We start from the raw sequence: 24288 nt of genomic DNA, 5'->3' as shown, positions 1-24288 counted from the left end.
CGCTCCATTCATTTCAATGGGAATGTTGCCATTGACATGAATAGTGCGAAGTTGCATCCATGTGTGGCTACTACCGCATTTATTACTGAACGCCCCGGTTCTTGGGACCAGTAGGGGTTCCAACAGTAGGACCCCCCCCCCCCCCCCACAGATCAACAAGTTATCCCCTATCATGTTAATAGGTAATATACGATTCTGGGAAGACCCCTTTAAACTGGCCATTTTAAAAGGGCTTTAAGTACCGATCAGCATCTGTGACCAGTCCTTTTATAGAACTGGGCCATCCAAACAGGAGGGGAGCAGGGAAACTTGTGTCAGGTACCAAAGAGTTAAAGCCAGAAGTTAGGACCTCTAGATAAACTTATTTTATCATCCTCTCCTTTCATCTTAGTCTGTCTTCAGAATGCAAAACTGCAAACTATTTAAAGAATTCTTCAGTACGTCTCCTAGGAGAACGGCCATTGCTCCGGTTCTTCTCAAAATCCTGTGTCTCAAAACAAATGGCTGTAAAAAGAGCCGCCCCCACGACTGGTGTCTAAAAAGGTGGCCAAGAACATTAAAAGGGTCTGTCCAGCCTTCAAATACTGCTAGGTCCATCATCAGGATAAACCGTCAATATCTGGATAACTGGGGATCCCTGCCGATCAGCTGATTGCATGAGCACTACAACCCCTTCAAACGCCGTAACCTCTTCAATGCTCACGTCTAAGCATGATTGAGCATGATCATTTACAATGGCTGTTCAGAGTACTACAGGCTTGTCCTATTGAATCAGTAGGAGTCCGACTCCTGACACCCTGTCGATCAGCTGTCTGAAAGGGTCGCGGTGCCCGAGTAAGCATTACAGCCTCTTTCTTGGCCTGTGCCATTATATTTATCAGTCATATAGCTTTTGCGCAGCTTAGGGTTCTTTTAGACGAGTCGACTGTAGTTTGCATGAGTGAACAAACGGGTGATGTCACCGCTAGCTCCTTCGCTATCATGCAGCCCGTTTAGACAAGCAGATTCAGCATTGACTCAGTTTTTCACATTCGCGAATGTGAAAGATTGAACGAGCCCGGTTTAAACGAAACGCAAGTGAACGGGCCAACGATTACTTTTATGCCTGTAGAAAATGAATGACAAGTGAGAAACGGACTATTCTCGTTTGTTGTTCAGTTGTTGGCTTGTGTTTAGACTGAACGATTATCCATCACTTTCGCTTGTTTCAATGCTAATTGTTCCGTCTGAAAGCACCTTTAGCCAAGTGAATGGGACTGAGATGCAATACTATGCCATGCACTGCAACTACAAAATCTATGGTACGGTGCCTGGTATAGGATAGAGGCAACAGCGGTCATCTGAGCACCTTCAAGCTGATCAGCAGGAGTGTCAGATGTTGAACCCCACCATTCCAACATCAAAGACCTATCCTAAGGATGTCATAAATATTTACGGTCCGGATACCTCCTTTAACACTTGTGACATCTTCAAAATCTTTAAAAGTTGATTTTAGAAATATGCAGAAAAAAAAATTGCAGACTAACATACAGTGCGGCAAGTTTATTTGTGGCTTATTTCTATGATTAATTTCTAGTTTTAGGATGCCTTTAAATTCTTGGAAGTGTCCCTGATTGACTCAACAGAAATTCCCTGACAGCTTCGCATAAAGCCCCATTTACACGGAAAATTCGTTTGATTTGGCCAAACGCTGATTTTTAGTTCAGCATAAAAACCATCGCTCAGCAGGCCAGCTGATGGCAGGGACCGCACGCTGTCATTCTCCACGGGAGCACTGATAACATTGTTTTCAGCTGCTGCCCCGCAGGAGAACAATGGAGTTGTATGCAGACAACAGACCACCCGCTGTTATCTGCATACAGCGAAGGGAGGCCCATTTACATGCAAATGAAGCTAATAAGCTACTAATGGGCATTAGTGCCCATTAGTAGTTTATGCAAAATGATCGCTCAAACTGTCAATCAAACTATCTCTTAAACAAATTTTGAGCGATCATCGCTGCGTGTAAATGGGGCTTTAGAATCACTCCAACTTGTAAAAAGAGAGTTTAATGACATTATATATATTAGGGAGCGGATCAGTTCAATAGCACCTAATAAAATAATCCCTTTATATTCAGAAATATCCAGCATTTTATGAGAATTATTTGTAATCCACTTCTGAGATCTCTGGCAGATGAAATGATTGGCTCGACTGAGGTCATATAACTTGTCTTCCAGCCGTGAAGCCACTTTCACAAGGTAGTATTTGGTCAATATTTCTCAGCAGTATTTGTATGCAAAAAACAGAAATGTAACCTATAGAGAGAAACTAGAATGAAAATGTTGCCCCTCTTCTCTATTTTGGATCCACTCCTGGTTTGGCTTACAAATACTGACCAGAATACTGCAGAATGGAAGCAGTCTAAGTGCCAAAGAAGCATTTTGGAAAAATGTGCAAAAACAACGCACAGAGTTGTATACTATACGGTGGTCACCCAATCCTATGGGCCTAAAAGGAGGTAACTTACTTGGCAAAGGGGGTAATGAAATGGAAACAACCATCCAGGTCTGCCAGTAATGTATGCAATGCAAAACCGCAAGACTTCAAAGGTCTCCAGGAGTGTTACTGCAACAGTCACAGGGGGATTGATAACATTTCTGAGAAGGAATGACAACGCGTTTTGGAAGTTAAGGCCTCATGTCCACGGGGAAAATCAGGCCCGCCGCGGATTCTCCATGCAGAATCCCGCAGCGGGTCCCTTCTTTCTGGCGGACATGAGGCTAAAAAAAAGATTCAACTTACCTGTCCGGACGCTGCGGATCTTCCCTCCGTCGCGGCCGGATCTTCTTTCTTTGGCCTGGCGGATGTGCTCGGCATTCCGGCAGCGTGCTGCGCGCATGCGCCGGGTACATCCGCCGGGCCGAAGAAAGAAGATCCGGCCGCGACGGAGGGAAGATCAGCAGCGTTCGGACAGGTAAGTTTTAATTCAGGTATGGGTGTTCCGCGGATCCGGACAGCTTCCATAGAAGCTTGCGGGAGCCCCGCACTAAAATGGAGCATGCCGCGTTTTTTTTTCCCGCACACGCAATCCACGCCTGAAGGGAAAAATGACATCCACAGGTATTTAACTACCTGCGGGTGCCCAATGCATCCCTATGGGGCGCGGATCCACGTGCAGGAAAAACGCTGCGGGTTTTAAATCATCTTTTTACCGTGGACATGAGGCCTAACTTGTGCCCCCCCCCCTTCTTTTTCCAGGCCAAAACGGGGATGGGGCGCAAGATTTTATGTGTATACAGTACTGCACAAAAGTTTTGGGCAGGTGTGGAAAAAACGCTACAAAGTAAGAATGCTGTCAAACAGAGAAGAAGTCTTAAGAGTTTTTATAGTTCTATTTTTGTCAATTAACAAAATGCAAAGTGAATGACAAAAAGAGAAATCTAAATCACATCAGTATTTGGTGTGATCGCCCTTTACCTTCAAAACAGCATCAATTCTCCTAGGTACACTTGCACAAAGTCATGGTTTTTGTAGAAGTGTAGTCAGGTGTATGATTAACCAATTACACTAATCAGTGATAATGATCATTATTTTCATAAGTAGCTTAAAACACTGTGGTTAACTGAAGCAGAAACAGTTGTGTAGGAGGCTTCAAACTGGTTGAGGAACTGCCAAACTCTGTTATAAAAAAGTGAGGTTGTGGAAGACAGTTTCATATCCCAGGACACACGCCATGGCAAGACTGAGAACAGCAACAAGACACAAGGTAGTCTATACTGCATCAGGAAGGTTTCTCAGGCAAATAGGTCAACGTAAACTGGGATTTCAAGATGTGCTGTACAGGCTCTTTTGAAGAGGCACAAAGAAATGGTCAATGTTGAAGACTGTAGACTCAGTGGTCAGCCAAAGAAACTTAGGGCAGCAGAGGAAAGACATCGGTAGACATTTAAGTAGACTTTACATCAGAGAACTGGCATAGAAAAGTCACAAGATTTGGCACAAGGCAGGCTTGCACAAAAACGTTGTGGCTGTTCAGCCTTCTGCGTCAGCCTTGCCATTTTCGTGAAGAGTAGGCATGGCTTGTCAGGAGGGGGCAGGCGTACATTTCTGAGAAGGTGCATGGAACTGCGCTGAATAGATGAAGGTGTGTGCAAATATAAATTTTTGTATCATCACAATCGTACTGACCCATAGAATAAAGGGAGCATGCCATTTTTGCTGCAGTGTATACACCGTTGAAACAAGACACCCTCCCTCCCCCCAAGGATGGTAGAACTGCGGGGGAACTTTTTCCCCCATTTCTCTCCACTTTTAAATTTTTTAAAGTTTTTCAGAACATTACATAGTAATACCACAAAAAAAAAAAAAACTCTCATACATCCACGTTGATAGAGAAGTGAAAAAGAGTTCAGATTTTTTGAAAGTGGGGAGAAAAAAAAAAGGGGGGGGGGGGGGGGTCTACAGCCTTAAAGGATTAATAACAGTCTGCGGGGTAAAGAACAAGGAGTCCAGGAAGTGATGATACAACCCCAACAGAGCCTTGATCTCAACAGCATTGAGTCTTTCTGGGATTAAACGAAGAGACAGAAGAATTTGAGCAAGCTACATCCACAGAAGATCTGTGCTTAGTTCTCCAAGATGTCTGGAACAACCTCCCTGCCGAGTTCCTTCAAAAACTGTGTGCAAGTGTACCTAGAAGAATTGATGCTGTTTTGAAGCCAAAGGGTGGTCACACCAAATATTTGAATTGACTTTGATTTCTGTTTTGTTCTTTCACTTTGCATTTTGCTAATTCTATACAACCATGTGCAAAGTTTTTACACTTTTTTCCAAATCGCTTTACTGTATGCCAAGACCTCTGTGAACCTCAGTGACGGTTCTGATAACTGGGGACATATACTTGGTGTGGATTGCCTTGGCTCTGAGGTATAAAGGGGAGTCCCATTTGTGGTTCTCTCCGAAAAACCAGGTGCGTTAGCTTCTTGAAGAGCTGTCCTGTCTCCTAATTATGGTTTATCTAAGTGCCAAAGAGATTGTTAGAGTTGAAAGGAGCATAAAGAATAAAGGGAAAAGATGAGTAACTAAAAGAAATGGTTCTGTACCATGAGAAGAGGCATCCAGCCAAAAAAAAGAAAGGTGTGGAGAGTGATACATGGAGGAAAAGCTGAAGAACGAAAAAAGAAGAAGAAGAGAGAAACCGTAGGGTGTCACAACGGAATTTGGAGAAAGACAAGGAGAGGGCATGTTTCCTAATCACATTCATTACAGGGTATGTTCAGCTTTGGTAAGTCAGTGAAACCCATCACTATAGACAGATGGGCAGCAGGAGAGTTCATGTTCAGGAGGCAGCCACTCACCGGCCAGGCAGCCCTCAGAGCCCCGCACATTGTCCAGAGCGTCCCGCAGTGTGACGTGAGCAGCATTGTTATTGTCACACTCTCTGCCAGTCCTCTGCCCTGCAACAGAGTTAAGGAAGTTAGAGGTGGGCAGGGTAGGGCACAAGACAAACTGCCCAAGGTATCTAGTGTGCACAGTAAGAAGAGGAAGAGAGTTGTGGACACCAGCTTAGATGCCATGCAGGAATGACTAAGGACATGCTGAATGATGGGAAACGGTGGCAGGATGAGATGAAGATTTGCAATGCACTGTATACTGATGGCAAAGCTGACGATTGCAAAGCGACATGTAAGCTGTGTGTAACATGCAAGCAAGACACATTCAGTAGGGTAAATGTGGGGAGTGTTACCATCGTCCTCCTCCGGGGATGCAAATTCCTCCTCTGTGACATTTCCCTAAGAGAGAAACAGAAAAAAACAAAACAACAAAGTTTCAGTTTGGCACTAGGGTCAGTAATGCTATCTTTTCTCTTTAGGGAGAGCACCTAGAAGGCGAGTGAGTGAGGAGACTTATAAGGCCATGTATGCTCCTCTGGGTAATATGCAAATAAGGGAGATGAAACAATAACTCTGCAGTGCCACCTATTGGAAGGCAGCATTCCTGCAAGTTAGACTCTTTATACAAGCCTTGTAACAATGACTAGGAATTGAAAGCAAAGCCAGAATCCATACACAGAGGTTTCGGGGTGTTTGCCCCTCATCAGTGTGCAGTAGGTTTCTGGCTTGGCTAGCGAGAGGCCTGTGACGCGAGTCAGGAACGCCATCTTTTCTCCTTAGGGAGAGTTCCTAGAAGGTGAGTGAGGAGACCATGGCCATTCATGCTCCTCTGGGCAATATGCAAATAAGGGAGCCGATTAGTGGAGACTTATGAACAGAGCTCGCGGTGTCCGCTTCTACGGGCAGATACATCTTTGGCTCATTCAAACGGGAAATCGTTCTCATTCACTTTATTAGTGAATGAGAGCGACCGAGCGAACGGTATTTAAACTGAACGATAAGTGAATGAGCCAACGATGATGAACTACAAATGAAAAGTGAATGATTTATTGTGCGGTTGTTGATTGCGTTTAGACTGAACGATTATCATTAACTTTCGCTCGTTTGAACGAAAATCAGTCTGTGTAAAAGGGCCTTAACTAAAGGCCCTTTTACACACAACGATTATCACTCAACAGCCATCTTTTGAGCGATAATCGTTGCGTGTAAATGTGCCCATCTTTCACTTTTCTGCCGAACGATGAATTTATGTTCGGCATAAAATCCATTGTTCGCCAGAAGAGCTGATAGGAGGGACTTCACACTGTATTCTCCACGGGGAGCGCTGATAACATTCTCTCAGCTGTCAGCCCCACGGCAGAACAAAGGGAATGTATTCAGAGAACAGACCACCAGCTGTTCTCTGACTATAGCTCCAGGCGGCTCACATGCATTAATAAGCTACTAATTGGCATTAGTACCATTTAGTAGTTTATGCAAAATGATCGCTCAAAAGCCATCTTCGAGCGATCATCTTTGTGTGTAAATGGGCCCCAAGACTCCTCCATCTGATCCAACTCATCTCCTGAGCTTTAGTTCTTATCTATGCACAATCCGTAGTTTGGTACCTCTGCATCCATTTCATCCGCAGACACAGTCACAAAATGCCCCTCCGGTGACAGCTATTAAAACAGGAGAGAAATTAATTACCTAATGTGATGACAGACAGTCAATAGGTTAAAAAAAAACAAACAATGCAGGTCTCACCTCTCCTTCCTCAGAGGGGGATCCACTGGGGGCCACAGGAGGTGACGGTGTAATCCCCCCTTCCTCTTCCTCCATTACGCCTGCTGTGTAGGACCCAGACATGGAGGAGACTGTGTCTGTACTGAGCTGGGACTGCTGGCTGTGGGACGAGGCCATGGACATTACGGACTGCGCCAGGCTACTGCTCAAGGGGTCTGCGCAAAAGATGAGGGTGGAGTAGGGCAAAGGAGAAAGTATTGAAAAATAAAAAGGGACAACATAAAAAAATAAAAGAGTGAAGACAGCAAGGAAGTATCGAGGATAAACCAAAGAATGGAAGGGTTCAGGGACAAAAAAGGGGAGAAAACCATTGTGTGGTGGAAAAGGTAAAGGGCACAGGACAAGGGGCATGGAGTGGGTGAGGAGTACAAGTAAATGGTTATAGAACGAAATGGCAACAGTGACATCTTGTGGTCATATCTGGTATATGAAAGTAAGTCTGCCAACATAAAAAGGCAACAAGATATAAATACATTGAAGCTGCCACCTTGTGGTCAAACAGTGCCAACACCACCACAGCCAGCACAAACATTACAATGATGGCACTGCCAAGTCAATCAACGTCATTTGTTGGTACACTGAAGTCCTGAATTTGCATTTGTCCAAGTAGGGTTGCAAAATACCTAAACCTGACCTTGAGACTGGAGACAAAATCAATGTGTAGAACCCCTGGTGGATTCACCATTGCAATAACATTTACATATTGTTCACTGTGTAACAATATTGAACACAAGCAGCGTCTCTGACCTTCTGGAGAGGTGATGGTGGAGGACAGCGGCGTTCCTGTGCAGGATGACTGGTCGATGGCTCCCGATGAAGACAGGGTCAGATTCTCACTTTCTGGAGTCGCACCACTTTCCTGAGAAGGTAGAAGTACATTTAGTTCTGTAGAAGCCCCCCATACCACCTAGGTTACCCCACGTGTGCTTCATACATTCACTATTTTCCTAACTACCATTCTAAGGCTTGTGAGACAATGCCTATTCACCACCATACATGGCCACACAACGGCTCTTATTAATACCCTAATACAGTAGTGCCGAAGCTATGGCATGTGTGCCAGAATCGGCATGCAGAGCCCTCCCTGCTGGCATGCGTCACATCTGCCGCTCACCACATTAGTGAATGCCTGCAGGGGCCGCGGCTCCCCTGCCGACATTCACGCAGCGTTGCTATCTGCGCTGATCCCGGTGCACACTGTGACGTCAGTGTGCAGCCGGGATCCTCCTCCCCCGTCCCCCGACGTCTCCTACTTGGTTCCGCAACAGCAGGGGAGGAGGCATCCAACAGCACACTGCCATCAGTGTGCACCTGGGATCAGGCAGAAGAGGAACAACGCTCCCATGAGGAGGAGGGGTAAGTAAGTGGGGCTAGGGGCAGACATTATGACTGCCGGGAGAATAGCTGGGGGTGGAAGGGGAGGCATTATTAATGCCGGGAGAATCGCTGGGGGGGCATTATAAATGCCGGGGGAACCACTGGGGGGCATTATTACTACTGGGAGAACCGCTTGGGGGTAGGGGGCATTATTATTGCTGGGGGTGGCATTGTGACTGCAGGGGGACCGCTGGGGGAACCCCTGGGGCGGCATTATTACTGCTGGGGGACCACTGGGGGGAGGCATTATTACTGCTGGGGGTCCGCTGGGGTATGTCACTATTATCGCTGGGGTATGTTTACATATGGCGGAATTGGGCAGGGCTGTTTCAAAATAGACAGGGTGCAGATTCTGACTGCTTTTTGGATGACGGGAGTAAAATCATGTCGTGATAAGCCCCGCCCCCTGACGTGTTGGCACTTTGCGATACATAAGTGGGTTTTAGGTTGCAGTTTGGGCACTCGGTCTCTAAAAGGTTCGCCATCACTGCCCTAGTACAACAGTTTATACTTTTTCAGACCCCTTACTAACCTCAGCTAGTTGGGGGGTCTTTTTCCGTGGTGTTCGAATCTCGGCGTCACTGAATGATTTTTCCATCTCGTCTTCTTGCAGCACTGAGGAGTTCTGGGAAATCGATCTGTAAGCGACAGATTTCTGTATCATACACCGACCACCACATTTGTTAAAGGCATGCGGTCTCTGATCGCTACCCGAAGACATGATCATAGAAAGTCTAAAAGCCAGCTTCAGCGAGCGGGGAGAGACCATACTCAGCGGAGCACTCCTGCTGCTTATTTTCAGCAATCAGCAGGGGTGTCAGCACCCGGACATCAAGTGATCAAAACTTCTGACATCTCGCTCGCTTTCTTCTTTTCTTTACATGACAATTACACTTTAAAAGGACTAACGTTACGCACAACTGCTGCTCATGTAACAACCTACGTGGGTCTCATCAATCATGCATGAAGGGCCATTTCCATGTCAGGAACCCCATTCCAATGTACTACAAGTAGGAGACTGAGGCATTCGCCAACGCCATGTCTGTTGCAAAAAGTCGGCTTTTCTCTAAAACTTGTATATTCTTTAAAAGTAGGTTAACTGCTGATTGCTGCGGGAACCGACAGCCGCCGCTATGAAGTGGAGATGGTCAGCATGTGTGCACTTCTAACTCAGTGTTTGATGATCTGGCGGGTGGCCGAGATCGCCGGAGCGCATGTACCATAACCCCCTGGCCACCAACTACTGCTGCGCCCTCCTGTAACTTTGCACATAGAAGGGCTTCTGAGCAGCAATAAGGACTTGTTCGCGCTGCAAAGAAACAGCAAAGCGAACCCACTCCAGAGATCCCGGACACCCAAAAGATTGTCACACTGAGTTACAGATGTGCAAGCGCCAGCCATCTCCACTACATAGCGGAGGTGGTCGGTTTCCCTAGCAACAGGCAGTAAATAGCTTTAACCCCTAAACAGCCATAGATAGAACAGACAGCGCTCAAAAATCGTGGAGCTGGTAAGCGCCGTCGTCAAACGCATGTCTATGAGGCTTCATTGATTTTAATGGGAGTGCTATACCGCAATTAGTGTGGCGTTCAAAACGCCGCGTTAATCGTGGTAAAAAGCGCCTGTGTGAGAGAGGCCTTAAAGGGGTTGTCTCACGCCGAAACGGGGTTTTTTTTTATTCAATAGGCCCCCCGTTTTATTACTTACCCGAATCCCCGCGCTGCGGCGACTTCTTTCTTCCTTTACCAAGATGGCCGCTGGGATCTTCACCCACGATGCACCGCGGGTCTTCTCCCATGGTGCACCGTGGGCTCTGTGCGGTCCATTGCCAATTCCAGCCTCCTGATTGGCTGGAATCGGCACACGTGACGGGGCGGAGCTACGAGGACCAGCTCTCCGGCACGAGCGGCCCCATTCACCAGGGAGAAGACCGGACTGCGCAAGTGCGTCTAAAAACGCCAGAAGACAGCGAATTTAGATGGATCCATGGCAACAGGGACGCTAGCAACGGAGCAGGTAAGTGAATAACTTCTGTATGGCTCATAATTAATGCACAATGTATATTACAAAGTGCATTAATATGGCCATACAGAAGTGCTGAACCCCACTTGCTTTCACAAGACAACCCCTTTAAGGGTTTACAGAGGATGTGCATGGGTTGCCATGGCAACAGGATGCCAGACACTGATGCCTGGGCATGCCATGGCCTGTGATCACTATTGTAAGCAGTAAGGCACTATCACAGCAAGCATAGCTTTTATGGTTCAAATCTCCTAAAGGGACAGTTAAAAAAATAAATAATAAAATAGTGTAAGAAAAAAAACCCTCAAAAACATGCAACAACCACCCCCCCCCAAAAAAAACCCCAAAAACTTTCTGTACCCTTTCTCCGATTTTGTATAAATCTATTTTTTTTTCTTAAATCCAATATATTTTGTATCATCATATCCATAACAACCTGTACAATAAATTGAGCACACTATCAATCATGCACGGGAGGAGAAAAAAAAAAAAACATAAAAATTTTGTTGCTTTCAATGTAAAAATAATTTGCACAATAAAACCCTCTTATTTTTTAAAAGTAAAAAAAAACTAAAAAAATGATGTTAGTATCGAAATCATGACGCACAGGAAAAAAAATGTATCATGTCATTATGCTGCATGACTAACGCTATAGAACAAAAAAAAAAAAAAAAAAAACTATGGCAGAATGTGTTTTTTCTCCCTGCCCTCAAAAAAAAAAATAAAAAAAATAAACGTTTTACAATACATTATATGCACTCAAAAATGGTACCAATAAAAACTACAGTTTGCCACGCAAAAAGCAAGCCCCCATACAGCCGTGTCATAGGAAAAATTAAAAGAGCTCTCCCAAACAATCATTGTGTCCTTATGGCCAAAATAGGTCATGTCCTTAAGGGGTTAAGAAAAAAAATTACAGGTTTTCAAGAAAAAGAGGCAGTTTTGAAAACAGATAACATTGGGAAGTGCTTCAGTTTCCCATTTTCCGTTCACTTGCATGAGGTTCCCGTGATGGGAATACACTAGAGATGAGCGAGCATGCTCGCTAAGGCAAACTACTCCAGCGACTAGTGCCTTATGCGAGTACCTGCCCGCTCATCTCAAAAGATTCGGGTGCCGGCGGGGAGAGCAGGGAGTTCCTCTCCGCTCTCCCCCACAGCTCCCCGCCGGCAGGTACTCACATAAGCACTAGTCGCTGGAGTAGTTTGCCTTAGCGAGTACGCTCGCTCATCTCTAGAATAAACCTTTAAGAAAAAATGTTTGTTTAACAAGTGCAAATGAAGTTTGAAGTGGCTGCCACTAGGGGTCTCCCTTCCAGCACCTTTGCAATCTATTGTGTCTGGTTAGTCATTGTCTGGCTTTGCTTTTAATTCCCAGTCATTGTAACAAGACTTGTATAAAAAGTCGGCCTTTGACTTGAAGGAATGCTGCCTTTCAATAGGTGGCACTGTGGAGGAGTTATTCCATCTCCCTTATTAGCTTTCCTAGGACACGGCTTATTACAGGCACAGAGCGGTGAGCACTCCGATGCAGCCCAACAGCTGATTTGAGCAGGATTATGCAAGGCAGCATGGGAAGTGTGGGAGAGGAAGTCCTGGCACATGACCCAGGATGCCAAGACATGACACCCACCTATAAGTGGATTGCAAATAGCAGGGCAGCAGACAAATAAGAAAATCTACATGGAAAACTGAATTGATGAAGTCTAACTGGGTGCAAACACCAGCAAAGCAGCGACCAATGAAGACCTGGGCTGCTTTTGAAAAGGTTTGGAAACTGGGGTACACTTAAAAGGGCCACTCCGGTGATTTTATAATTCATTCATCACGTTCCTCATCCCCCAGTATATAGAACGGAGATAGTGTTACCTCGGTTAGTTATTTCTTTCTTTCAAACTCCTGGCCTCTTTTTCCTCATTTGGTCATGTGATCTGAATTCTGCTCAGCTCAGATCTACGTGGGGGTTATGGATTCATTTTCTAGTCAATTTCACAATCTGTGTCATGCTGTTACATGGCTCTACCACTGAAACTGTTGAGTAGCAGACAGACACTCCAATCACAGTAACGGATGATCACACAGGTATAATAGAGGAGATCACAGCTCATCCTCCTGACCGTTTACTTACGATTTGCAGCTTATTTATGTGAATACAGAAGGTTATGAGAATTAAACTGTTCCTCGTTCGTGTTGGGCTGATGCATCATGGGATTAATTGAAATTTTAAAAAATCTTACCATCAAACTGGTACCTGACAGGGGGGGGGGGGGGGGTGGGGGCTGTACTGCAAGGAAGTGACTAGAATGTGCAGAGGAGACCTTCAATGCACGACAGGTGAGGTGGCAGGCATGGAAAAATGTGTTTTCATCAGAGTGACCCTTTAAGTTGTGCCATCATGTTCATTAACCGTTGCTGAAACATATTTGTAATTAGACCGGGCTAACTTCAATTTGTATATCCAGTTTAATGCAAGAGCACATATGTAGTATACACACATGTAGGTACACCACGGCACATACGATATACGCTTTACTTCATCCACATGAGTAGGAGGACACTATACACCATTGTATTGACAAACCTGGAAATGCTCTTCTTCAGCTTTAGGGCCTGGCTGCCACAGAGATGCTGGAGAGGCGAGTGCATGCGCAGGTGGGGCAGCTGAATGTCACTACCATAAGAAGGAAGCACTCCTTGCCGCCGAGATTCCCCTAGAGCTCTTAACGGGGGAGCCGATGGTGATGGGGTTAGGGGTCCATTCAATGCCTCCAAGAGAGACACGACTTCATACCCAGGGGGCACGTGTTCGGCAGACTAGAATGGGATTGAGAGGGAGAGAACTTGAGTTATCAGAAATCAATGAGCCGGAGTTCAAGAACAGTGACTACATGGCTGACACTCACCGTGTGCTCCTCCGAATCGGAGCTTGGGGCTGCAATAATCGGGCTAAAACCAGCAGGCGAGTGAGGACCAGGGAGCTTCCTCATAGCTCGGATCTGAAGAAGAGCTCGGAAAGCTGGAGGGGTGTATATGGAAAGTCATTAGATCAGATTTAATGTAAGGATTTTGGAACTGAATGAAAAGAAACAACTCAGGTAGAGTGAATGAAAGGGGAGGGGGGGGGGGGAGGAAATGACTGGGGTCTAAGGTAGAGATGAAGACTGACTTTAATAGATGACAGATAAGCATGCAAATGGGTACTTTGGAATTAAACCAGGCTGAATGGCGTGCACCAAAGACAGCAATGTTTAAACTCCACTATAGTGTCTTAAGGCCCATTTACACTAGCCGATGATCGCAAACCAAAAATCGCTAATCAGCGATCGTTTTAGCTATAATCGGTGCGTCTAAATGTGTACACATCGTGCGCTTTTCGGGCACAGCTAGCTGATCGTTAAATTCAGTCTGACCTAAAAATCGTCAGTCAGTCTTATCAGTAGTTCTCCACGGGGAGTGCTGATAGCATTATTTCCCGCTGGAGAACAAAGGAACTGAAAGCAGATAAGAGCCCTCTGGCTATTAACTGCATTTTGCGAAGGCTTCATTTACACACCTAATTGGTTCTGAAGTAGCTACTTAATAGTTTATGCAAAATGATCGCTCAAAGCTGTCACTCACACCGTCGTTTGATCAATCTCTGAGCGATCATCTGCGGGTGTAAATGGGCCTTTACTGTATAGCAGTCATGATGGTGTACGCTGTGTAGCCTGGAACAAACATCGATTCCCTTTGGGAAAATACTAACGTCTATTTGCATACTTCTATTTTAAAGATTTGGATGGAATTTTGGGCTGCTTCATCCGTTTGGACTGTTGCAGACTTCAAATCTGGTGCCGCTTCTAATCGTTGCCATTCAATAGAGGACATAAGAAAGCTAGTGTCCGATACTCACGCAGACGGCAGATGGGGCAGTTGCTGGCCTGGTAGCGCAAGGTATCTGCACAAGTATTACACAGACAAAGATGTCGGCACGGCAAGATAAGTGTGTCCCGAACATCAGACAGACAGACCACGCATTCAGCACTGTTGTCACTGACTTCATCTTCTGTCACCTGGAACATGATAGACACTACATGTGACCGCCACAGTGGAGACATTCACTTGTCTGCATGTATGTGAGCGCATAGGGTGTGCTTCTACATAATACAGGTATGTACAAGGTCATAAACCTCTCTACACTTACCTTAGAGTCATGGGAATTATATTTGTTTTCAATTCCATAGATTTCCTGCAAGAGGTAACTGACCCCGTCCACCTAGAGAGAAGCGAGAGAAGAGACTTAGGCCCAATGCCCACGGCCGGGAGTGATGCGCAGAAGATCCACAAATCAAGCCGCCCATAGGAAAACACGGGCGTCCGCAAGTGAATTAAAGCATACGGATTTGATTTGCGGAGAACAAATTGCAGCATGCTCCATTTCAGTGCGGATCCCGCATGGACGGCTACGATTGAAGTCAATGGAAGCCGTTTGACCCGTGGCCCATCCGCAAATAAATTGCGGATGGACCTTACATTCTGTGGGAAAGCAGGCGTTTAAAAAAAAAAATAAAAAAAACTCCATTGCGCATGTGCGGCGGCACGCTGGCTGGCGTTTCCGCAGTGAAGATAATGAAGACCTGGACGGGTAAGCAGAAGAACTGCAGTGTCCACGGCCGATGCAAAATCCGATCTGCCCGTGGACATGAGGCCTTAGTGGATGGAAAGCCATGTGCTGTAGTATCTCCTGAAAGAGACCCTTACTCACCACTTGCTTCTGTTTCAGTGGCTTCACACAAAAACTGCCATCCGCATGCTGCAAAAAGACAATAAAAACATGAATGTAAGGACAAGGTAGATAAACTGTCAAAAGGCAAATCCGATACAACAGATATTCTCTACCACACGCGGATTTTGATGTGGATTTCAACCTACTGCGCTGCAAAGGGTGAAATCTACACCTTTTCCACAGAAGGAGGAGCACGCGGTGGATTTGAAAGTCTGCAGAATGCTTCAAATTTAATTCTGTTTTCTGAAACCCCATCAAATTTTACTGTGATTTAAAATGCAGCGGATTTGCATATCTGCCATGTCTTGACCTGCCTGGGATCTCATTTACATATTCGTATTTTGGCACATATTTCATGCCAAATTTGCTTCCCATTCATTTCAATAGGAATCTGAACTGCTGTATAGATGATGCAATTTTTTTTTTGCTGTGGGTTTGAAATCAGAACATGGAAGGAAAAAGCATAGTTCTGTGACAAATGTTGCAATTTAAATCAATACGAGGCTAAAAATCTGTGTCAGATTTGCGTGTGAAATTGAAAATTGCTTTGAGAATTCCAAAGTCAACATGCAGATTTTAGACGTGGCTTCTGCATCAGATTTCTCTGCTGCTTTAAACCACCCTGTAAACTTACCTTAACCATAAAGACGCATAGCAGCAAAACAAGCTTAAAAACCATAGGACCGATGGCCACAGCCTTGTTTAAATCTCAGTATCAGTGTCCAGGGCAACTACTGCAACTCACTACTGGTTGGTCTTCTCACTAAACTCTCCCCTCTAAAATGTATCCTAAATGCAACAGCCAGACTCATCTTTTCGCCCAACTGCTCACACTAATGCCTTAAACTTGTGCCAGTCACTGCACTGGTTGCTCATCCATTATAGTCATCACTCTCAACCATAAAGCTCTCCCCAGTGCTGCACCTCCCTATATCTCCTTGCTCATGTCTACCCCCCTACCCATGCTCTCCGCTCACATAAAAGATGATAGACTAAGCTCCACCACAGTCCAAACTTACCACTTCCATCTAAAAAGACTTTTCTTGAGCTGCACCAGTTCCCTGGAATGGGCTACCCCCAGATAAACAGATTAATCCCCCAATACTCCGTTTTAAGTGTACCGTGGCTCATTAGGAACACATACAACATCACCTAATATAACTTCTCAGTTTATCTCACTTATACATTTAGTACCAAATCAGAGTGATCCCTAGATTCATAGTTCCTCACATAAAGATACTGGCTGGAAACTGGCTCATGCAGCTTTATGTATACTACCCCATTTATAATAAGGCTGGGCCATTGTGGAAAAGAAGAAAAGTTTACATTGTAAGCCCTTGTGAGCAGGGCCCTCACTCGTTTTGTCAAACTGTTTATTAGTTTAATTGTTCTATGTATTTTTTTATTTTGCCTGTTCGGGCAAAACGGAACATGTAGGCACTATATGAATAAAGAGAATTATTTGAAGGGGGGGGGGGGATATATCTTAAAATGGTATTCCCATCTCAGACTTTTGACATATCCACAGAATACGGCATAAAAGTCTGCTAGACCTGCACTTATGTCAAGATCTGAGCCCAACTACCCCTGAACCGGCTGTATGTGGTGGCCAGGAGTGGTTTACATTTACAGAAACAGTTGAACAGGCTGTCTTACATAACTCTCATAGAAGTGTAATGGGAGTTATGCAAATAGCGCAGCACTACAAGCTATGCAGTTTTCACATTTTTACCAGGTTATGGAAACGGCCTAGTTTACTGTGCTAAGCAGTTCCCACACATCCTAATCACTTCTATGGGCGTTTTCGAACAGTGTAGCACAGCCCATTTAGCCGATTCTGTACTACCGGCCACAGCCCACAGGAGGAGTAGTCTCCTCTCGGCAATGATGGACTACCTCTTTAACATAAGGAAGGGGATTTACCTATATGTTATTTCCTAAACTGTCAAGCGCTCCAGGGAACAATAAAATACTTATAATGAGGTCTCCAAATTTAGGTTTTTTGCTCCTAGACAGAATAAAGGCCCATTTAGACGCAACGATTATCGCTCAAAAGACGTCTTTTGAGCTACTTTGAGCGATAATCGTTGTGTCATTTACTGCGCTCCGAGCAGGGCCGCTTGCCTTCTGCATACAACTGTTCCCCGCTCTGAGCGCCTGAATGTTGTACAGCCGAGTGCTCCGAGCGGAGGATGCAGACGGAAAGCAGGACGGGGCCGCTTGCCTTCTGCATCCAGCTGTTTTCTACATGGAGTGCCCGGCTGTTATACAGCCGAGCGCTCCGAGCGGGGTATGAAGAACACAGCTAGACCACTCTATTCTTCATTCCACGACAGTAATCAGGAAGCAGGATACAGCTGAAACAATAGTATCAGCTGTATCCCGCTGTGAATCCCTGATAAGGCTCATCGTCAGCACGCTGAAAGACGACGATGAGCGACGACTTAACGAAAACTGCACAATGTCAGTGCAGTTAGACACAACGATTATCGCTCAAAAGACGACTTTTGAGTGAATTTTGAGCGATAATCATTGTGTCTAAATAGGCCTTAATGCAACATGCTACACAAAGAAAAGAGCAAAAAAAAAAAAAAACACGATGGAAGAGAAATACGACATCCATTAACAGAGGCTTTCTCAATTACAGAGACCTAAACTGTTAGGGATACTCACCCTTTCAAATGTGGCCATCAACACATGGCAGTGCCCAAGATGTTCTGCAAAAGAAAAGAAGTTCAATGATACGGTCATCTATTAATGAGGTCCGGACACTTATCATACACCCATGTACAATTCAAGTAAGGTAAAGCATACACAAGTCTACACACCGGCAAACATCGGTTGCTGTTCTACATCTGTGCATGAAAAAAATCAAATGTAGCATCAGTCAATGTGTGACCCTTCGAGGCTATAATGTATGGCGGGTCCAGCGGGTATAATGTATGGCGGGTCCAGCTGGTATAATGTATGGCGGGTCCAGCTGGTATAATGCATGGCGGGTCCAGCTGGTATAATGCATGGCGGGTCCAGCTGGTATAATGCATGGCGGGTCCAGCTGGTATAATGCATGGCGGGTCCAGGGATGGAACTTTAGTTGCCCTTTGGTTATGTACATTTTCAAATTCGAATTTGGAGTGGGTTTTTACGGTTCTTTTCATCCATAGATCTTGTGATACTAAGCCCTGGGTATAGCAGCTAGGGAAGTGGCTAAACCACTGTCTCAGGAGGAATTTCTAATTCTGTTTTGTCTGCATAATGGATTAGCTTGAGGTTTGTTTTTGTTGAAATGACTTCATAATGTCAGAGATAATGTACCAGAATGGATGCCGAAGCTTACTTTCCATTAGAGTTATAAATGTTACGTGTGGAGTCTTTGGCCAAGGACAGCAGAGGACCTGAATAAGAAGGCAGAGACAGTGTAAAGTGATACACAAGGAGGAGTGTATCCAGAATAACCTCAAAACCACACGCAGAGGACTTTAAGGACCGGTCTGTTGCAGGCAATTTGTGCTATTTGCAAGAACTTAAACTGTGTCCGGGTTCTTGTGACTGCACTGAAAAGCCCCATTCAATAGGAAAACAGAGAAGTAACTCATAGTTTTACCGTAACCAAAAGTCACCATCATGGAGTCGGATTGATTTTCTGACATTGCTTCAGGTCTTCCTCTAACTACAATCTTTGTCAAAACAAATCCAGCCCCAAGGAGTGGTCATTTTGCTGCAAAACTCGGCATGCAGTTCCATCTCGGGCAGATATACAAATGATGAGAGTTGTGGTGATTAGATGAACGGTCTTGTCACCTGAGGCCCTTAAAGTGGTTTCCCCCTTGGCCTATAAAAATCTCTGAGGCTCCTTGTGTGTAGTGACCTCGTCTTCTGCTTGCGTAGAGCTTGTTGGACCACTAGACGCCTCTACGATGCAGAGAAGAGATTTCACCCCCTTATCAGATTTCGGAATGCAAGAGGCTGGACAGTCGTAACCTTAAGTTGCTGACCACCTAGGAATTCTGATCCGACTGCTAGGAGGTGTTGGGACCAGTTGGTGCATGAGCGCATGCACACAAGGCAACCGAGCTCAGGACACCCTTGGCAAGTCACCAGTAGAGAGGATGGTCTAATCATCTGACAAGAATGAGCAGCTCCAACCGTTTCGTTATCCGCCATCCAGAGACAGGTAGCACCATAGCTACAGGCCCCTGTGTCCGTCCGAACCATTTCCAGGCACTTGGCTGAAGGATATTTGGTCTCATAGCGCACATTACATATACTGCCTCTGACACCCACCCAGTGGTGGTGTTAACGACAAAACTGGGCTGCTGCAGAGTTGAACCAGGTTGTTTTTAGGGACAAGTTCAGGTACCGATGATGGCTGTGTTAGTGTTTGGAGACCCAGGGGTGAGCGCCTCTATCCCGCCTTTGCTGTGGAGCGGCACACTGCCCCCTGCTGATGTGATGGTCTGGGGGGGGCCATCGCATATGACAGTCGGTCACCCCTAGTAGTGGTACAAGGGACAATGACGCTCAGCGATATGTTCAGGACATCCTGCAGCCACATGTGTTCCTCTCATGGCGGCTTCCAAGAGGCATTTTCCTGCAGGATGATGTTCAGCCGCACACACAAGGGGGTCACAGGACAGTCTACACAACATTGCTACACTTCAGTGGCCTGCCTGGTGGTCAGAACATCTTTGGAACCATCTAAGAAGCCAGCTTCTACAGCCTGAGTTTGCATTATCTAGAGGCTCAATTACAGCAAATCTGGACCGATATGCCACAAGATACCATCCGGAACCTGTATTGCATAAAAGCTAGGCGGTAGAACAGGATACTAGAGGCTCCATGTCTAACCGTATCACACCTTGTATCCAAGCTAGCTAGAGGCGGTAAAACAGGGTACTAGAGCATCCATGCCCATCCATAGAACATCTTGCATCCAAGCTAGAGGCAGTAGAACAGGGTACTAGAGCATCCATGCCCACCCGTATCACATCTTGTATCCAAGCTAGAGGCGGTACAACCGGGTATTAGAGCCTCCATGCCTGCCTGTATCACATCTTATATACAAGCTAGAGGCGGTACAACCGGGTACTAGAGCCTCCATGCCCACCCGTATCACATCTTGTATCCAAGCTAGAGGCGGATCAACAGGGTACTAGAGCCTCCATGCCCACCCGTACCACATCATGTATCCAAGCTAGAAGCAGCTCAACAGGGTACTAGAGCCTCAATGCCCACCCGTATCAGATCATGTATCCAAGCTAGAGGCGGCCCAACAGGGCACTAGTGCCTCCATGCCCTCCCATATCACATCTTGTATCCAAGCTAGAGGCGGTACAACAGGGTACTAGAGCCTCCCTTGAAGGGGTCAGTTTTCTACAATAAATTCTCCTTTTGCTCTGATATTGTAATCACTCATATCAATGTTACAATCACACAGAGGAATTTTCATTCCATTCCCACAACTCCTTCCAGGGGAGGGATTCTTTTTGATAATGCGTGTAATCTCAGATTGTGCCTTGCTGTTCTAGCGTTTAGAGTCTTCCCTCCTGAACTTCATCTAAGCCTTTAACAAATGTAAAGACTTCAGTCATGTCCCCCCTCTTCCCTCCAAATTAAAGTTCTTTAAAGCTCTTTTTAGACCTGCCGATTGGCTGTTACAATGATGTCACAGTTCGCTCGTGCTCTCCGTTTATACCGGCAGATACATCGTTGGCTCGTTCAAGGTGAGAAGTCATTCAGTGGTTCACATTCACTATATAAGTGAATGATTGGTATTAAAACTGAACGATTCGTGAATGAGCCAACAAGGATTCTGCATATGTATACGATAACATATATATGCAGAACAGGCCAACATCGGAGCGCTGTCCTTTATACGATAACATATATATGCAGAACAGGCCAACATCGGAGCGCTGTCCTTTATACGGTAACATACATATACAGAACAGGCCAACATCGGGGCGCTGTCCTTTATACGGTAACATACGTGTGCAGAACAGCCCGACATCGGAGCGCTGTCCTTTATACGGTAACATACATATACAGAACAGGCCGACATGGGAGCGCTGTCCTTTATACGGTAACATACATATACAGAACAGGCCGACATCGGAGCGCTGTCCTTTATACGGTAACATACGTGTGCAGAACAGCCCGACATCGGAGCGCTGTCCTTTATACGGTAACATACATATACAGAACAGCCTGACATCGGAGCGCTGTCCTTTATACGGTAACATACATATACAGAACAGCCTGACATCGGAGCGCTGTCCTTTATATGGTAACATACATATGCAGAACAGCCCGACATCGGAGCGCTGTCCTTTATACAGTAACATACATATGCAGAACAGGCCGACATCGGAGCGCTGTCCTTTATACAGTAACATACATATACAGAACAGGCCGACATCGGAGCGCTGTCCTTTATACGATAACATACATATACAGAACAGGCCGACATCGGAGCGCTGTCCTTTATACGGTAACATACATATACAGAACAGGCCGACATCGGAGCGCTGTCCTTTATACGGTAACATACATATGCAGAACAGCCCGACATCGGAGCGCTGTCCTTTATACGGTAACATACATATGCAGAACAGGCTGACATCGGAGCGCTGTCCTTTATACGGTAACATACATATGCAGAACAGGCTGACATCGGAGCGCTGTCCTTTATACGGTAACATACATATGCAGAACAGGCCGACATCGGAGCGCTGTCCTTTATACGGTAACATACATATGCAGAACAGCCCGACATCGGAGCGCTGTCCTTTATACGGTAACATCCATATGCAGAACAGGCCGACATCGGAGCGCTGTCCTTTATACGGTAACATACATATGCAGAACAGGCCGACATCGGAGCGCTGTCCTTTATACGGTAACATACATATGCAGAACAGGCCGACATCGGAGCGCTGTCCTTTATACGGTAACATACATATGCAGAACAGGCCGACATCGGAGCGCTGTCCTTTATACGGTAACATACATATGCAGAACAGCCCGACATCGGAGCGCTGTCCTTTATACGGTAACATCCATATGCAGAACAGGCCGACATCGGAGCGCTGTCCTTTATACGGTAACATACATATGCAGAACAGGCCGACATCGGAGCGCTGTCCTTTATACGGTAACATACATATGCAGAACAGGCCGACATCGGAGCGCTGTCCTTTATACGGTAACATACATATGCAGAACAGGCCGACATCGGAGCGCTGTCCTTTATACGGTAACATACATATACAGAACAGGCCGACATCGGAGCGCTGTCCTTTATAAGGTAACATACATATGCAGAACAGCCCGACATCGGAGCGCTGTCCTTTATACAGTAACATACATATACAGAACAGGCCGACATCGGAGCGCTGTCCTTTATACGGTAACATACATATACAGAACAGGCCGACATCGGAGCGCTGTCCTTTATACAGTAACATACATATACAGAACAGGCCGACATCGGAGCGCTGTCCTTTATACAGTAACATACATATACAGAACAGGCCGACATCGGAGCGCTGTCCTTTATACGGTAACATACATATACAGAACAGGCCGACATCGGAGCGCTGTCCTTTATACAGTAACATACATATACAGAACAGGCCGACATCGGAGCGCTGTCCTTTATACGGTAACATACATATACAGAACAGCCCGACATCGGAGCGCTGTCCTTTATACGGTAACATACATATACAGAACAGGCCGACATCGGAGCGCTGTCCTTTATACGGTAACATACATATGCAGAACAGCCCGACATCGGAGCGCTGTCCTTTATACGGTAACATACATATACAGAACAGGCCGACATCGGAGCGCTGTCCTTTATACAGTTACATATACAGAACAGGCCGACATCGGAGCGCTGTCCTTTATACGGTAACATACATATGCAGAACAGGCCGACATCGGAGCGCTGTCCTTTATACAGTAACATACATATGCAGAACAGGCCGACATCGGAGCGCTGTCCTTTATACGGTAACATACATATACAGAACAGGCCGACATCGGAGCGCTGTCCTTTATACAGTTACATATACAGAACAGGCCGACATCGGAGCGCTGTCCTTTATACGGTAACATACATATGCAGAACAGCCTGACATCGGAGCGCTGTCCTTTATACAGTAACATACATATGCAGAACAGGCCGACATCGGAGCGCTGTCTTTTATACGGTAACATACATATGCAGAACAGGCCGACATCAGAGCACTGTCCGTTATACGGTAACATACATATACAGAACAGGCCGACATCGGAGCGCTGTCCTTTATACGGTAACATACATATACAGAACAGGCCGACATCGGAGCGCTGTCCGTTATACGGTAACATACATATACAGAACAGCCCGACATGGGAGCGCTGTTCTTTTTTTTCGGTAACATACATATACAGAACAGGCCGACATCGGAGCGCTGTCCTTTATACGGTAACATACATATGCAGAACAGGCCAACATGGGAGCGCTGTCCTTTATACAGTAACATACATATACAGGAAAAGGCCCGACATCGGAGCGCTGTCCTTTATACGGTAACATACATATACAGAACAGGCCGACATCGGAGCGCTGTCCTTTATACGGTAACATACATATACAGAACAGGCCGACATCGGAGCGCTGTCCTTTATACAATAACATACATATACAGAACAGCCCGACATCGGAGCGCTGTCCTTTTTACAGTAACATACATATGCAGAACAGGCCGACATCGGAGCGCTGTCCTTTATACGGTAACATACATATACAGAACAGGCCGACATCGGAGCGCTGTCCTTTATACGGTAACATACATATACAGAACAGTCCGACATCGGAGCGCTGTCCTTTATACGGTAACATACATATGCAGAACAGCCCGACATCAGAGCGCTGTCCTTTATACGGTAACATACATATGCAGAACAGGCTGACATC

General features: G+C 45.7%; 1 protein-coding gene across 4 annotated transcripts in view; it reads right to left on the bottom strand.

The window, feature by feature from the left end:
* The window catches only part of RNF157 (ring finger protein 157), a 63552-nt gene that overhangs the window by 12388 nt on the left and 26876 nt on the right, over window positions 1–24288 (bottom strand). For 2 of the 4 annotated variants that reach the window (XM_066587288.1, XM_066587289.1), the window contains exons 8-19: window positions 17997–18040; window positions 15303–15350; window positions 14742–14813; window positions 14451–14610; window positions 13462–13574; window positions 13140–13372; window positions 9070–9175; window positions 7908–8019; window positions 7122–7315; window positions 6983–7036; window positions 5729–5774; window positions 5340–5438 (exon numbers count right to left, since the gene is read on the bottom strand). In XM_066587288.1, the coding sequence (XP_066443385.1) occupies window positions 5340–5438; window positions 5729–5774; window positions 6983–7036; window positions 7122–7315; window positions 7908–8019; window positions 9070–9175; window positions 13140–13372; window positions 13462–13574; window positions 14451–14610; window positions 14742–14813; window positions 15303–15350; window positions 17997–18040 (1281 nt within the window). Of the gene's footprint in view, window positions 1–5339; window positions 5439–5728; window positions 5775–6981; window positions 7037–7121; window positions 7316–7907; window positions 8020–9069; window positions 9176–13139; window positions 13373–13461; window positions 13575–14450; window positions 14611–14741; window positions 14814–15302; window positions 15351–17996; window positions 18041–24288 lie in introns of those variants that run through there. The other 2 variants (XM_066587290.1, XR_010787557.1) reach the window with 2 other exon arrangements.

Source organism: Eleutherodactylus coqui, chromosome 13, assembly GCF_035609145.1.
Source record: "Eleutherodactylus coqui strain aEleCoq1 chromosome 13, aEleCoq1.hap1, whole genome shotgun sequence".
Taxonomy (NCBI): domain Eukaryota; kingdom Metazoa; phylum Chordata; class Amphibia; order Anura; family Eleutherodactylidae; genus Eleutherodactylus; species Eleutherodactylus coqui.
The sequence above is the reverse complement of the archived record's forward strand: the minus strand, read 5'-3'. Positions and strand labels throughout refer to the sequence as shown.